Source organism: Eretmochelys imbricata, chromosome 24, assembly GCF_965152235.1.
Source record: "Eretmochelys imbricata isolate rEreImb1 chromosome 24, rEreImb1.hap1, whole genome shotgun sequence".
Classification (NCBI taxonomy): domain Eukaryota; kingdom Metazoa; phylum Chordata; order Testudines; family Cheloniidae; genus Eretmochelys; species Eretmochelys imbricata.
The window spans coordinates 10,746,113-10,762,573 of NC_135595.1; the positions used below are offsets into that span (position 1 = coordinate 10,746,113).

A 16,461-nucleotide genomic window follows, 5' to 3' on the forward strand; every position below is an offset into this window, starting at 1 on the left:
ACTGGGGTCCTTGCCCCAGTGTCCATTTCCATTTTGGTCAGTCGTGGGCTTGGGTTTCCCATGAGTTTATGTCAGTATTGCACTGGAAGTTACAGTCCCAGGATTAAAGTTCCCCCAAGCCAATAGCTTAGCAGGCGGGTGCAGTTGTGACATCTCTGTTTCATAGCCAACGGTACACAGGAGAGGGACGTACCAGGATCAAGTCCAGCTGCCTTTGGGTGCCCAACCCGATGGATTGGTACCCTTTTTGCAGCTGGGTGAGCTAGCGGTGGCCTTTCATTGTGAGACTGAGCAAGTGCCAAACCCACAACTTTCAGGATTGTAATCAGGCATCGTGACCACTCAGTCACCACAGTGCCAGCATGCTGAGACATCACGGTGTGTTTGTTTCCATGGCAGTGCTAGCGTCTCCATGCCCTACCCACCCTGTCTTAGCCATGAGGGTGAATCTGGTTGTCCTTGATGGGAAAAGGACCAAGCTAGGATTCATTCTGTGCTGCTTCCCAGACTCCAGCTCCTCTGGTCTTTTTGCCCTTCTGTCTCTGGCTCCGCTGCACTCTCCCCTTCCTGGACTCTCCCTTGGTTTTCTGCTTCCTGGAATCTGATCCCTGCTGGGCCTTCTCCTTTCTGGGGTTTGTTTTCCAGGGCTCATGTCTTCAGCTCTGCTCTCTGCTGGGCTCTCTGGTGCTAAAGAGATCCCTCACCATGGTGACAGCGGAATCATTGAGATTGATCATGACCTCATTGTGTGGATGATCTTCTGAAAGAGCACAGCATTTTCTGGCCACCATGAGGGCTGTGGAACTATCCAACTGGTTGTTGGCTCAACTCATACAGCTCGGCACATGCTGTCTGTTTGCGCTGGCAGCTGTGGGGAGTCTTGAAATGATTCCTTTGTTGGCGGGCCTCAGGCTCCACCTCAACAAGTCAAATCTCGTTCCCTCTTAGTCAGTGCAGTTCATGGGGGCAGTTCTCGATTCAAAGGCAGAGAAAGCCATCCAGCCCTCTACAGCCAGGCCCTCAGACACCACAGGACATGCTCTAAGAGAACGTCCGGCATAGACACCTTAACACACTTAAAACCACCTTCACCAAACAAGGACACTCCACCAGCAAAGTCAATCTCATCATGGAATGGACCATCCAGCTACCCTGAGAGAACCTGCTTCAATACAGAAAACTGCCCCAATGACTACACACCCCGGGTTGTCACCTACCACGCTACATTGAAACGTATATGGCGTATCATCAAACAGTTACAACCTGTCCTTGATGGGGAGCACATCCTCAAAGAAATCATTCCCAACCCCTTCTTCTGCCTTCAAACAATTCCCAACTTTGCCAAGCTCATCATCAGAAGCAAACTCTCCACAGACCAGGACCCCCCAACTCAAAGCAGCACCAGCCCCTGCCCAAACAACAGATGCAAAACCTGTAGCCAGATTTCCACTACTACGATGATCAACACCTCCTGTTTGACTGCTCACCCACCTGCTGTGAGGTGTAGTTGAATTCATCGCACAGATTATGAACAATTTTCTCTGGACACAAATACATTGATTCAGAATCACAGTCTATGTACATATCTCATGATAATTATTGAATTTAGAACATTACATGCTTTCATAAAAGACCTTATGTGATGCTGTATGGAATATGTGAGACACTTTATATTATTATTAATACCAATATTATTAAATTGCAATGAATCATGCCAGATATGCTGTGTAAGATGTCAGTGGAAATGTGCGATTTGCCAAGTATGATAGGCTTGTTTATATGTTTGTATCACCTTTGCATTGTGAGTTATAGATATACAGGGTATATCTGTATTTCAAAACTTGTGCTGTGTTTCTGGGTGACACCCCCAGACAGATTGGCATCATCACTGCCTAGCCTGTTCAATGGCCCGTCAAGGGTCATCAGCTGTACAAAGAACCCATTGAAAGAAGCAGGGCCTACACCTTAGAGTCAGCAGGACTTGTAGGGGCATGCCTATGCACAGGGGACTCCAAGGTTTTTCCATGTCATGTGCTATGAGTTGTTGTTTGGGACAAAGGAAGTACAAGCTGCGTGGCAACGGATATAAAAAGGCAGCTGCATCATCTCCATTTTGTCTTCAATCCTGCTTCTCACCTCTGGACTCATTTCTCTGCAAAATGAAGCTCCTAACAAAGGACTGAATGACCCATCCAAGTTTTGGATGATTCCAGAGGTGTCAAGGATTCAAGCCATCAAACTCACCAATACTGCTAAGAACCTGATATATGGACTTTGAAGTCTCTGTATGTATGTGACTGCTTTACTATTGAACAACACTCTTCCTGTTCTTTCTTTTTTCTTTATAATAAACCTTTAGTTCTAGGTACTAAAGGATTGGCTGGCAGTGTGGTATTTTGGGTAAGATCCAAACTAACATTGACCTGGTAATGTGACTAGGTCAGAAGAACATTTTCTATAGTGAGCAGAGGTTTGAAATAACTTCTCACTGTGCTGGACCCATGTGCTGATAGGAAGCCAGACAAGTGGAATGCAATAAAGGGGGCTGCGTGATTTCTTTTTCAGCTTCTTGATAACCAGTGGCGGGGATCAGGAGCACAGTTTGTGATGGTTGGTGAATATAACTACAGTGTTACCCACCAGTTTTGGGAGAATCAGCTCTCCTTTTTGCAGCCTGCCCTGACCTTGGCATTTTCAGTGAGGGCTACCCTAGGCACCCCGGGTCACATCTTCCTTGGTATGTTTTTATAGTCTAGTAACAGTGTATACAATCAGAGGAATTTAACTACTTATTTTGGGAGTTTAAACCTTCTTTTCTCTTCTTGGAGTGTCTGGACTCTGATTGCCTCAGGGGAATCTTCAGGGAATTTAGTGGTCATAATCAAAGAAGCTTCTACTGAGCACCTGTGAAGTGCAGTTTTCCCAAAGGCTTATACTCTGGCCGACTTTGGGCTGATTTTCACCAGGCTGGCAAAAGGCACATCCCTGACCCAAAGACCATCCCAGCTCCACTCCATGGCGGGCTAGAGCAGTTCAGCTAAAATGTTGTTAGAATGGCATCACGTGGGGAAAACAATGTTCTTGGTCTCACAAACCGCTGAACCATTTGGCTGAAAAAAGTAATGATAAAAAAAAAAAATCTGCCATGAGGCAGACAGCTGGCATGGAAAACTCCAGCTCAAAGGGTTGAAGTCTGGCAAAGTTAGATGGAGCTGGAACAGGGTCTTGTCGTGGGCAGTGTGAGGCAATAATAATTGGGTGCGCAACCAGCCCCACCTATAGCAAGGGGAGGGAGCATAGCCTAGTGGATGGAGCATTGGACTGGGAGACTTTCGGTCTATTCCTGGCTCTGTCAGTGGATTGCTGGATGACCTTGAGAAAGTACGTCTGTGACAGATGCAGAACTACAAAGACAGGGACTATTCAAAGACTTTTGTATCAACTTTATCCGTGTGATCGGTACATGTAGGGGCTGGCTAGTGATTATATTCCTGGCTCCATGGATGAAATAAAAGTTTTTTCCCAAGGAAACAAAGACATCAGGTGGGTAATTAATACAAATCTCCAACACAGAAACAATGCCAGTAACAAGGCTTGTGAAGTTTGGCCCACCTGGGGAATATCATTGACTGGTCTGACCTGGTTCAAGAGGCATAAGAAAAAAAAAGTAATTATACTGTATAAAAGATCAGCCTGATCAAAGGAGGGTCCAAGAACTGACTTGAATCGGTGACCAGACAGGACCTGTGGCAGGATCTGAAGTACTTAAAAACCTGACATGGTCACCCTGGGGGCAGTGGTGATCACCAGCTGAGCTAGACCTCGGATATGTCGTTTACTGGGTTCAGAGATGTTTGCTCGGAAATGCTTTTGTTGTGAATAAACGGGACTTTGCTTTCTGAAAGCTGGCTGGTCACTGCCTAACCCAGCCATGGCCCGGCAGAGAACAGGGCCGCAGATGCTGAACTGACCTCACCTCTGCTGAGCTGATTGTTGTGAATTGCAGCCTCAGGCCCCGCTCTGAAGGCAGGGGGTGGCAGAATCCAGCCCCAAGAAGAGTGACAGCTCAGAACCTCTCAGCCCTCTCTGTGTCTCAAGGGGGTAAATCACGCTGAGACCCCAGCCCACTTCACATTCTTTATTTGCATCACAGATGTCTACAGCTGAGGCCATAATTCTCCTCCCAGGGAGCAGCTTTGGCTGGAGCCAAGTAGCATCCTTCACTGGGTCACGCCAGCCTTTCCGGACTCAGCGGTAGAACAGCAGCACTGCGGATTCAATCATCTCCTTGGATACGCTCCAGTGCTGATGGGTTCCGTAGCCGTTCCAGTCAAAGGCAGGGAAATCGCCGCACTGAATCGGGTTCCCTTCTGGGAAGAACCCTCCTCCACCTATGCAGTGCTGGGGAAAGAACAGGAGTTGCCAGGCAGGAGCAGAGCAGGGGCCCATCCAGCTGCTCTCCTGTCTCCAGGCCAGTGCCAGCTGCTTCAGAGCAAGGTACAAGGAACCCTGCTATAGCCAGTTGGCAAATAATCTGCCCACAGAGAAAGTTACCTCCTAACTCCCTGCAGTCAGAGGTCAGCTAATGCCTTGAAGCATGAGGGTTTAAATCCCTTCCTAACTCTTGGGACCAGAGCCTCCATTGCCCTGACTCTTGTGCAGTCATTTACCCTTGTGCAAAGTGGGTTCAAAGTGCTCCCAGATGCCAGCGTTTGCCACTCCCTTTGTACTGGTGTGAACATTTGCACAAGGGGCAGGGCCAGTTTAGGCCATTGGGTTTTGTTGTTGTTATTTATTATTTGCATTGCAGTACTGCTTCGGAGTCCCAGTCCTGGGTAGGCTCTCTGGTGCTAGGTGCTGTACAAACACAGAACAAAAACATGGCCCATTCCCCAAGTTGCTCACAATTTATCCCTTACCATTGGAGTTTGGGGGAGACCTGCACTGCGAAGGTTGGCAAGGGCCAGAAAGCCTGATGAAAGAATCCCTGCGGGAGGTTCTCTGGCATGTGCTATGCAGAAAGTCAGACTAGGAGATCCGTCATACTGACCCTTGTGGCCTTGTATCTGTGGATCTGTGAAGGCACCAGAGAAGGGGCTGCTGGGGAAGGGGCTGCATTGGTGTGTATCACACCCTAGAACAGAAATCAAGTCTTGAGCTGGGGAGGCAGCATGGCCGAGTAGATACAGCACAAGACTGGGACCCCCCTTAAATAACCTTGTGACCCTCTGCAATTCCCTTTTTGGGTCTGGACCCCCAATTTGAGCAATGCTGGTCTCCCCCGTGAAATCTGCATAGTACAGGGTAAAAGCCCACACAAGATCAGCTTTCACGAGGGAGATCCGATTTCACGGTCCATGACGCATTTTTCATGAGCATGAATTTGGTAGGGCCCCAGCTACACCTCCGAGCCCCATGGACCTCTCTGGGTCTGTTGGATCATATTAAAGAAGTTCTGTATTAAAATCACAAATGAGTTTGATTCCCCATTGTTTAAATTCCAGGGTATTACTAATTAAGAGGTCTCTTGGTTTTTGGTATTGTTTCTCTCCCTCTATGTGTGAAACTTGCAAGCTGCTAATTGTGTTAGTACATTCTAAGACAGAGTCTGTTCTCAAAGCAATTCTTTGTAACAACAACCACTCACACAGAGAGAGTCTCAAAGCAATACTCTGTAACAACAGAAACAGCGCCCAGAGACTCGCCGCCCTTTTATTGTATTCATCTCGCTTTGTTAACAATTGTGATTAAAATAGAGATAGATGATGTATGTGGATGGATGCTTGGTGTGGATAATAACTGAATGATCAGGGAGGTGCCAGCCTAAGAATGCAGTGTCCATCGGCTGAAGAAGGCGTCAAGTGGAAATAACCAGAGGATCCCCGGAGGGCAGACTGGAATCCACCCAACAGCCTCAAGAATGGGAGAACCAAAGAACAAGAAAACATCTGGCAGCACGGAGCCGTCAGGAATGTGACATCTGCTGATTGATTCAGCAACAGCATGATGAAGCAATTCCCATAGACTGGCATAGGAAGAAATGCTTATAAAAATGGACTCTAGAAAGTGAGAACTTTGGGGTCTGATTCTTCAAACCAACTTCCAGGAGCATCAGATGTGCATCTGACAAGGCCCTGCTCCCTCCTCATGTCCAGGCCACCTGGCCAGTGGCTTGGCATGAGCAACTCTAGGGCTGGTAACTATGATAACAACCTTACAGAACCTGTGTGTGTGTGTGTCTGTGTGTATGTATGAATGAATGTGTGAATAAATATGAGATTGAATGGAATGTTATAGCTATAACTAATTGCTTACTATGACTCTTTCTGTATTCACAATAAATGTGGTATTTTGCCTTTTCCCCTTTAATAAGATCCTGCTGGTTTTTAATTTATTGGTATAACAGGTCAGGAGCAGATGGTGAGTGGGTTTGATTCACTCTTGGCTACCCATGGCAGATGCTTTGGCTGCAGGCCTCCTGCTGGCAGAAATTACACCTGGGAAGACTTCCCAGTGGTGCAAAGTGCCCACAGCAGCTTCTGACATCAGAGCTCCTGTGAGCTGTTCCCTCCCAGCAAGTCTCCCCAGAGGAGAGATTTATCATCCACCTCCTTGGTCTGTCCTGGGGGATGATTGCCTCCACGGGTACAGCTGTCCCTGCTGGCACAGGGGGCACAAACTGGACCTACCCTGCGCCAGTGCCGAGCTAAAAGCAGTTCTTGTGCAGCCGGCCAGCTCTGGCAGTGACACTCGGCAGCCCCAAGGCTGATCAGCTGGGCCTTTGCTCCCCAGCTAACCCCCACGCTGGCCAGATACTCACATGCTCGGTGTTACAGCCGGTGACTTTCACCCCAGCACACAGAGCCATGGCCGCCTTCTCAGTGTTAAACACGCGGAACTGGATGTAGCCGGGGATGAATTCAGCTGGTGACAGAAAAGGGCAGGTCAGGACCATTGTTTGCTATGGAGAGGCAGAGAGAAGGAACAGTGCGCCGATCTCAGTCAGTCCCCTTCTGTAAGTCCCTGTGTGTGAACTGGGAATGCCCAGGGACTAAGGATCAGGAACTCCAGACCCAGAGATGATCGGGAATTACCAATCTCAGCTGGGCTGGTCACAGCTCTGTCACTTGCAGGGCATCTTTACCTTCCTAAGAGCTGTTTTGTGTGCAGTTGCCATGTAGCAAGTTAAAGTGGGGAACACACACCATGCTCTCTCCTGGGGATTTTCCATTTGCTCTCTCTTGTTTCATTGTTTTCCCCTTCTCTAAATCGGTGATACTCCGACTGCAGCTCGCCAGCGGCCGGTAGCTCTTTAACGCATCTCCTGTGGCTCTTGGCAGCACCAGATATTAAAACGCTGTGTGATTTAATTATTAACCCGTCTGAGTCATTAACCAGTCAGGAGGCTTTTACTGTGTTATTAACCAGTTAAGTTGTCAATTGGCACTACGTTATTAACTTCTTTGCTGTGAGAATAATATATAAATATTTTGCCTTTCATACTGTTGAAATATGAATAGTAGTATAATAAAGGAAACAATGAATTCACACCCCTGTGGCTCTTTTGGGTAATGTTGATCACTAATTTGACTCCTGAATCTGTGAGGTCTGAGTATCACTTCTCTAAAACGATCATCCAGACTGGAACAACAGGCCCAGGGATTAAATTCAGAGGGAGCTGTCCAGGGCAGAGACCTGGTAATTATTTTCAACCCCCCTGGAGATTTTATAGCATGTTGTGGGTGGGGAGATGTGGTGGGGGGGCTCTGGGAAATACTCCTCGGGGAATTCTGTGGCACTGTGCAATGCAGAATTTTGCAGAAATTAATGTTTTTTGAGCAAAAATTCCTTTCCCCCACAGAAATGGGCTGCAGTGCTGCTGGCCACCAGAAGGGGCTGCTGGATCCAGCCTAGCCCAGCTCGCTCACAAAAGACACTGCCAGGGCAGGGGGAGAGAGCTAGAGGGTTCCCAGCAGCTAAGGGAAGGAGACAGCGCCCAGGAAACTCTGTGCAAGCCCTGCCTGGGACCCAGCATTAGCTTGTGTCTCCCTTTGGATCCCTGGGCTCTGAGGAGGAGGGGGGGCGGGTGCCTGGGCTGGGGGGGCCCTGCAGCTGGGCTCTGAATGGTAGGGGGTTCGGGTATACTGGCTGGGGGGGCCTGCGGCTATGCTCTGGGAGGAAGGGGGTTTGACTGTCTGTCCCCCCAGTTGGGCTCTGGGGGACAGGAGGTAGAGAAGCAGGATCTGGGTTGTCATAGGGGTTTCTTTGAGTCTCTACTCGTGGGGGAAATGTTCGTGTTTCTGTATTGTTACAGACATACTTGCTGACAGGTTTTTTGAAATAAATTGCCAAAATAATTGAAACGGGCGTGATAAGTAAAATTTGCAGAATTTTAAAATATTGTGTGCGGAATTTTTAATTTTTTGCACAGAATTCCTCCAGGAGTGAGAATTTAAGCCCAGGGCAGGGCTGTACGGCGGGAGAGGCAGAACCCACACGCTCACTGCCAGACTTACTTTGGCCGTTTGGAGAGTAATAGTTGGCAGTTTTCTGGGCATCGCCATAGTCGTAGATGACGGGCACGACGGGGCCATTGTTGGTCTTGCAGACACCAGCGCCGTATTTCACTGGGTATTTCTGGAAGACACAAACGCAGTGACAGTGTTTCCCCCAGGAATTGAAATTAGGGGTGTGCGTTTCAAATGTACGGGGGGGAGGGGAGTCAGGGCCAATGAGGGTTGAGACCATGAGGGTGAAGGTGGGCTGTATGGCACCATAGTAAAAACTGTTTCATGACCATTTTATTAGATTTTAAAATCGTCACACAAATTAAAGTTGGCTATTCAAGCCTTCTATGAAGCACTACGTCTACATCCTTCTTGATTTCTTGTTATAATTTTGCACAACTCTGTTAATGAACTTCTTGAATGCAATGCATTCATCTTTGGTGGCTTCTCGTGTGTCTGGTACTTCCATTCCTTCAATTGATATGCTCATTACTTCATTCACGTGATCAGGCAGAAGGCGAGTTCTTTCAAAACACAAAATTCTATTCAATGATGAAAGAGAACGCTCAACTGTAGCTGTTGTGACTGGGCGTAGCAAGAGATGAATTCCTACTTCTTTCAGCCCAGGAAACATAACATAAAGATCGGGTCAAGCCACTAGTGGTGATAAAAAAGAAGTTGAAGTCAAATCTTCATTCATTTCTCGTATGATATTCTACTCTTTGTTCAAATTCTCTGTTCTGTCGTGAGCACATGGCAGCCCCATTGCTGGTCGTGCCTCACTCCACTCAACTGTCAGTGTTTTATAGGACAGGGATCTGTAAAAGCTCCAAAGAGGTTGAGTAGAATCTAGAAGTTGCTGTTGTAGATTTAAGAATCAAGTCTGTGTACTTTTTCAGTTGTCTTAACAAACACTTCTTGTCCTCTTCACTTAAGGATTCAATATAAATGCCTTCATTAGTCCACTTCTGAACTGAAGTCTTTGCTTCTTCCAGTAGTTTTTCAATGGATAGCTCTCTGATTGATCCAAATGTAGCTTCTATTGCTGGACAAAGATCTACTACTGTTGTAGCAAATGCCTGGATGGCATTGTTTAATGACCCAAGAGGTTTCAACAGTAGACTTACAAGAGAGAGAATGGCAATAGTCTTCTCTGAACGTAGAAGCAAAAGTAATCCACCAACCTCACTACTTAGATCCATCCCATAGAATATCAGGGTTGGAAGGGACCTCAGGAGGTCCATCTAGTTCAACCCCCTGCTCAAAGCAGGATCAATCCCCAATTTTTTTCCCAGATCCCTAAATGGCCCCCTCAAGGACTGAATTCACAACTCTGGGCTTAGCAGGCCACTGCTCAAACCACTGAGCTATCACTTCCCCAATCTTGGTAGATACTTTCCAAAGCCAGTAATAATGGCTGGAGTAATTTTAAGACAACAGCCAAGGATCGCTCATGAGAAAGCCAGAGGGTTTTCCCAGGTTAGACTAATTTGAACTTCAGTCCCAGTGTATCTTCTATATTTTCCAAGATATTCAGTCTTTTTGGACTCTTGCTGAAAAAAGAATATAATAAAGACATTAAATGTATAGTTTTTTTTTAATGTCTTTTGAAGGGTCTGCAGCTCGTATTAGCGCTACTTGGAGTAGATGGCCTCTGCAGTGTGGACAGCAGGGACTAGGGTTACACCTTTCTCTGAGCAAAGCTTGTGCTCCACCATGTCTTCCAGAGAAGTTTGCAGCTCCATCAAATGCACAAGTAGCCATCTGTTTGGGGTCCAATTGACAAGCATTTAACTCTTCTAAGATGTGGGTTGTCCCAGATGTACCCAATCTGTCTTCTATAACTTGAACATCTAAAAATGCATCTACTGGCCTATGACTGACATCAAGATAACGTACACAATGACTTAATACTTTATGACCATTTGCACTGGTGCATTCATCAGCCATGTATGCAAATTTTTTGAATGTGGTGAGAGAGTTCTTCACTTTTTCAGCTGTTGAGTCTTTCACTGTTGTACAACATGCATCTAGCCAGTCTGTTGAGTTTCTTGCAGAAAAATAGTGAGCATTTGCTGGTCTTGTTCGGAACCAGTGTTCAACTTCCGGATGAACAAGCGACAATGCACTTAACATTGGCCTCCAGTTTGCAGTATGTGGTATCTCTTGTCTAAATAGAAAGTATGATGCCACGGCCATGTTTGTTCGCATGAACTGTGTTGTGTCTCCAGCATTCTTAACAGCCTCATTAACACTCACCAGTTGGTCAGTGGAGACTCAGAATTCAGAGGTGCTTTCACATGAGTTCACCTCCCAGGTGGGGGGCAAGAAGGCACCTTGCTCGTTCCTCCAGCTGCTCACTGTTCGCTCTGGCCATGGCCACTGTTGTTCGTTGTGCCACCGTTGGCTCCATCACTCTGTTGCCAATGGCCCTGCCCCATCACCTTCTGCTGCCACCTGCCACTGTGACCTCTGCGAGTTGGTCTCTTGAGGTTCCACCCGGCTCTCAGTGAATTCAGCTGAGCTCTCAGTGGGGGAACCTCTCTGCTAGAGCAGACTGGGCCATCTCTTCCACAGAAACACTGTCCCACAGCAGGTCTAAGCACTTAGACCTGATTCTCAGTGATTTCAGCTGTAGTGATCACTTAACAGAACAAAAGACTCTCTGTGGAGCCTAATCAGCTCTGTCTTTAAACGGTGGAGAGGGGAAGATCAAACAGTACTTGTGACTCAGGCAGACCATCAAGCAAAACACCTGTTCCCACCCTCTCTCTTGATGCCTTCAATCGGCAGAGGCTAAGTACAGTTCTACTGCCCTTTACTCAGAAAATAAGTATAACAACATTTCTTTACCCCCTGCATTCAAGTGATTTATAACCCAACCCCAGCCAAAATCTATCACTTGGGCAACACAGCTCTATTTGCTGGATACCTAGGTAGGTTAAGTGTGAATGTAAATACAATCTGGTCCGGAAGCCTTTCTGCCCAGCTCATCACTAGCTGTCAGGGAGAGCTCATTTAGACTTTGCTCACAAATCATAATTTGAAATTATTAGGTTGGCCAACATCACCAAAATGAATGCACTGACATGGCCATAAAAACAACAGCTGTATAAGGAAGCTAGTCTGTGTTCATACTTTTCAAATCTATTATACTTTTTCAGATACACGTATTTTATCATACACTGTATATGCTTTTAAAATGTGTATTAATGTTTCAATTTCAATTCACATTTCCAAACAATCACTAAATTGGCAACACTGCATGTAACTAGTTCACAAAACTGGGGGCAGGAGGCGTGTTGGGGAAATTCAGGAGGGGTAAACACCCCCACAGCGGGGGTGTAGGGAAATCCCTGCACAGCGAGCATCCATTGTTAGTTTCCATCCCTGTGTTAGGGCAGCTCCAGCACAAACAAGGCAGCCTTGACTGACACGTGCTCGCTGGGTGATTTGTTCTGTCACAGCTGCTGCTGCTCACACGGACCAGCCCTGGGGCACAGCAGTGATCCCAGCAGTGGGCAGGGAAATCTGGCATGTCAAGGTGCCATTTGGGGTGGATTTATCGCAGCCTGTTTGGGGCAGGGACTGTTGTTCTGTTCTGGGTCCGTGCAGCCCCTCGCACAGTGGGGCCCTGGTCTCTCGGGAGTCTGCTAGGGGCTGGCACAATGTGGGCAGTAAGTGATAATAGGTGAGAATCACCATCTGTCAAGCCCCATTGCCCACCAGCCTGGCACTGAGGAAATACCCCTGCTAGGACGCCTGAACCCCAAAGGGCTCAAAGTTGGGTCGAGGGCTTGGTCTAGCACCAGAGCACCTGTGTTCACTGGCCCCCCATCTCCAGGGTGTGAGGTGAGGTCAGTCTCCGTGGACCATTCAGCCTCTCTGCTGTGTCTGTCAGCACGTCAGTGCCAAGGGGGTGGCGGGTTTGAGACGTGAACACCAGCAGTTGTCTGAGACCAGCCAGCTCATCTCACACCAAGGTCACAGTCAGATTCCAAAGGCCTGTGCCGAGGGGAAGGCTCCTTGTCCCATTATCAGCCCCTAGTCCCCCAGCATGGAGCGCTTATAGAGTGTTGAGGGTTTGCCCACCCCAGCTCCTCCATCTACACTGGGGCCAGCAGAGCCACCCAGCCCCTCCTGCACACGCCCCTCCAAAGCCCCCAGCCCAGAACCATCACCTGGTAGAGTTTGAAGAGGTTTCCCCCCTCTGAGGACAGGAAGCCAGTCTCAGTGTGGTACCTCAGGATGGACCTGTTCTTCCATTCTTTCAGGGGTGTCTTGTTGGTTACATGCCACATGGACAGGTCCTGGGATTGCAGATCGTAATAACCGGGGTTCTGAAAAGTGAGGACCCAGTTGAAACCTCTCAACCCTGGTACTTATCCAGACCCCCCATGACCGGGGCACATCACCAGCTGTGGTATATTTATTGTGACACCCGCCCTGTGAGGCAAAGAAGCACCTTCCCCCATTGTACAGGGGAGAACTGAGGCACAGAGACTAGATGACTTGCCCTAGGTCACACAGGGGGCCTGTGGCAGGGCAGGGAATGGAGCCCAGGGCTACCAAGCCTTATGCTAGTGCCTTGACCACTGGGCCATCCCTCCATATAACCCCCATGCCGGTGTCCCCCACCTCCCCATGTGCATTCAACCACTAACACACCCTCTCTCCCCAGCAGGGAGCTATTGGCCATGGAGAAGGGGATCCCACCTTATAGTCATCACTGGTGGAGCCCACTGCAGAGCCGAAGGTGTTGTAATTGGCCCAGTTGCCCTCTCCCTCTGGGTAGTTGCTGTTGCTCCCCTGCTGGCTGGACCAGCGATCTCCTGCGGTGCACTTGCCATAGGCGTTGTTCTCGTGCACGCTGGCCACCAGGGTCCAGCCACCCCCCTTGGTGGTCATGTCGCAGAAGGTCTGGTAGGTCTCGCCATTCTCGGTGCGCAGGGTGTAAATCCCATCTGCAGGGAGCGGGGTGGGAAGGGGGAGCACCGAGCTGGTCAGCCAGGGCCGGGGAAAGGCCCCCTCGGAGCCAGCCACTAAATGGGAAACACGCCCAGGTGAGGAGCTTCTAGTGCGCTGCAGCAGGACGCAAACCCATAGTCACTGGAACAGGACGTGCCCCTGCACCCAGGAGCAGAGCGGCCTGATTCCCAGGGACGCTAAAGCCCCCTTGGCAGCGGGAAGTGAATGCAAATTAAAGGAACTCCAAAAGGACAGGGTGATGGGGCCTGAGCCTTTCCACACACGAGCTGAAGCACTTTCATGATACCGGTGTAGTTACAGTGCTACAACTCCTTAGTGTGGACACAATTTATACTGGCTTAAAGGGGGTTTATACTGGGCTAGGGGAAGGGAAATAGACTATCCATGTCTAAGGCATCTTTCTCCCAGTATAACTGTGTTCACACTGGGCCAGGATTGGTATCAATATATCAGGAAAAACCATCCCCTGGCCTGACACAGTGACACCAGGACAGATGTCGTGCGCAGACGAGGCCTAAGTGTAACTGAGAATCAGGCCCAGGGGCAATTTGTACTAAGGAAAGGCCCCAGGCCTCACTCAGAGCCCCCTGCCCCTCCTGCTCTCCATGTCCCCACGCTATGTCCCTCCTTTGGGCCTGAGCCTGCCATGACTCGATCTGGGGGCTGCACGATGGGTGGAACTGAGCCAGGCAAAGAGTCTGCCTCCCACTGGCTACGCCCGGACTGTCAAAGGGGCTGAGCACTTGCCCTGGCCTGGATGTCACCTGGTGCTGGAGGGGCTCAGCCCCAAAAGCAGCCTCTGTCCTCCCTGTCTGAGTCCTGCACGCCCTTCCTCCAGCTGAGACTCACACCACGGTCCATGGGGGAAGGGCAGGGGAGATTTTCAGAGGCACACACTGGGCAATGGGAGTTGGGTGCCTCTGTGCCACTTGTGCCTCTGAAATTCTCTGCCAGGGGAGACCAGCTGGACCCTGATAAGGCAGCAGGAGCCCTGACAAGCTTTTCTCTGCCGGCAGCTGCTGTGCGTGGCAGGGGCCTAAGCAGCAGGGCGCTGGCAGAGACCTGAGGTCTCGTTTCACTCGTTTGCATTGTAAAAATCACCAGCGGGGCAAAGACAGCCTGGCACCTGCCCCAGCAGGAACAGGAACACTGGCCGGATCCATTTCAAAGGCTTATTGGGCTATAAATTGAAGTTTCCTTCACCTGAGGAGACAAGGAAAAGCAGAACCTGGGACTCATGGGGATCCTGACTAAGAAGTAGCCAACCACTGCTGGGAAAGGAAGTTTGGTCAGGAAACACCTGGAACAAACCTTGTGAAGTTACGTCTTTGCCGTTAGAAAGTGTAGTTTTCCTTTTGTTTGTTGGGAGCCCTTTCTGTCTGGAGCCCGTCTATGGGAATTCATTTAAAACCTCTCTCGCTTTACTCCAGTCAACAGGTTTGACTGTTTATCTAACCCAACCCCGTGCTTTGACTGAACTGAGGTGCTTGTTAGCTCCAGTCAAGATAGTTCCTGTCCTGTGCAGTGCTAGGGGCCGTGCACTGCGGAGAGACGTCTCCACAGAGCTCAGGGGCCGGAGTTTACTGAGTTACCGGCTAGGCGAGGTTTAGGCTGGGAGAGCCCTGAGGAGTTTGCTGGCAAGGCAGACAGGCTGGAGCAGAAGGGAGCTGTCAGCTGCAAATGGGGCTGGCAGGGCTTGCCGAGTGTCTCACAGCCAGCCCTGGTAATGCGGTTCCCCACTTTGCCCACAGGTGCTCCTGCTCCCAGCACAGAGCTGCGCGGGTGCATCTGAACTGACTGGACCCAGCTGTGGCCTTTACACTGGGTCTGGAGCAGGCACCCAACAGAGGCAAAGCAGCTTCTGCAGGTCTGGGGATGTCGCCTCCGCACTCACCTCCAGCCTCGTCCCACGTGGCTTTAATTTCCTTGCAGCTGCAGGGCAGGCTCTGGTAGCTCTGGCCACTCTGGGAGCAGGACGTGTCTTTCCAGTTGTCCAGCAAGTCACAGATGGCAAGTTTCAGTTCAGCAGCACCCACGCTCTTGGCTGCACAGGGGGTGACTTGGGGTTAGTTAGGAGTTTTCTCTATTATTATGTATGGGGCCAGAATGGCTTCAGAGTGAAACGTTTTATACTTAGATTGTCAGCCATTAGGGGCTGTTCTGGGTTTGTACAGCGCCTGGCACCACAGGGGCCTGGTCCAGGACTGGGGCACGTAGGCATGACCGTAACACAGAGTAATAAAAGTAATACCTTTTATGTGCCCTCCTCTGCAAACCTGGGCTCCAGGATGTGGACAGAAGAAATTCACTGGAGCAGGTTCCTTGTGAGCTAGGGGTGGACGGAGGCTGCCTGCCAGTTAGGGTTGTTATCGCCTCAATTGTGTATCAGCAAAGGCTTCCCTGTAGCAACCCCGCCCAGCTCGTCCCCTGCACGTATCACCCGAGAGGCAGGGTCAGAGTTTGGGAGAATTATTTCCCAGAAGAGGAAAACTAAACAGCCACTTACAGCAAGGGGCCACCCTGGTCACTGAGATGAGCAGCAGCAGGAGAGCGAGTTGCTTCATTATTGACTTTGCAGCAGGAAAAACAGTAAATCATCTGGTTAATAGCCAGGCTGGTGCTAGTTAGTGTCACAGAACAGAGGGCGGGGGTGGCTCCTCCCCAAATCTCCTGCTCCCAAGGCTGTGGGCAATGTTGGCTCTCTGCATAACCTGCCCATGACACTAAAACACCCTGCAGCCCTTGAGTTCAATGGGGTTTTGCTAGAGTGGGGATGGCCTTGCAGTGACATCCTGGGAGCAGTTTTCGTCTTCAGAACGCACTGAGGGCTCCGCGATGGCTCAGCGATGGGCTTGTGGGGTGGGAAGCTCAGGGGAGCTGTGCTGGGAGGGGAGCACCGGGGGAGTGCTTCACGGGGTGCCGGGAGGAATCCAAGTCTCATCATGTGCACAGAGCAAGCCCTGAC

At 49.6% G+C, this 16,461-nt stretch overlaps 1 protein-coding gene across 1 annotated transcript; it reads right to left on the minus strand.

Annotated features, from left to right (window-relative positions):
• Positions 1-3,690: 3,690 nt before the first annotated feature.
• Positions 3,691-16,060, minus strand: LOC144279927 (intelectin-like protein). Its single transcript, XM_077841628.1, has 7 exons — positions 16,003-16,060; positions 15,391-15,540; positions 13,224-13,549; positions 12,689-12,847; positions 8,517-8,637; positions 6,821-6,924; positions 3,691-4,401 (listed from the first exon to the last, which is right to left on the minus strand). Exons 1-7 carry the CDS (start codon positions 16,058-16,060, stop codon positions 4,249-4,251), a joined length of 1,071 nt encoding a protein of 356 aa, XP_077697754.1. The 3' UTR covers positions 3,691-4,248.
• Between the last annotated feature and the right edge of the window lie 401 nt (positions 16,061-16,461).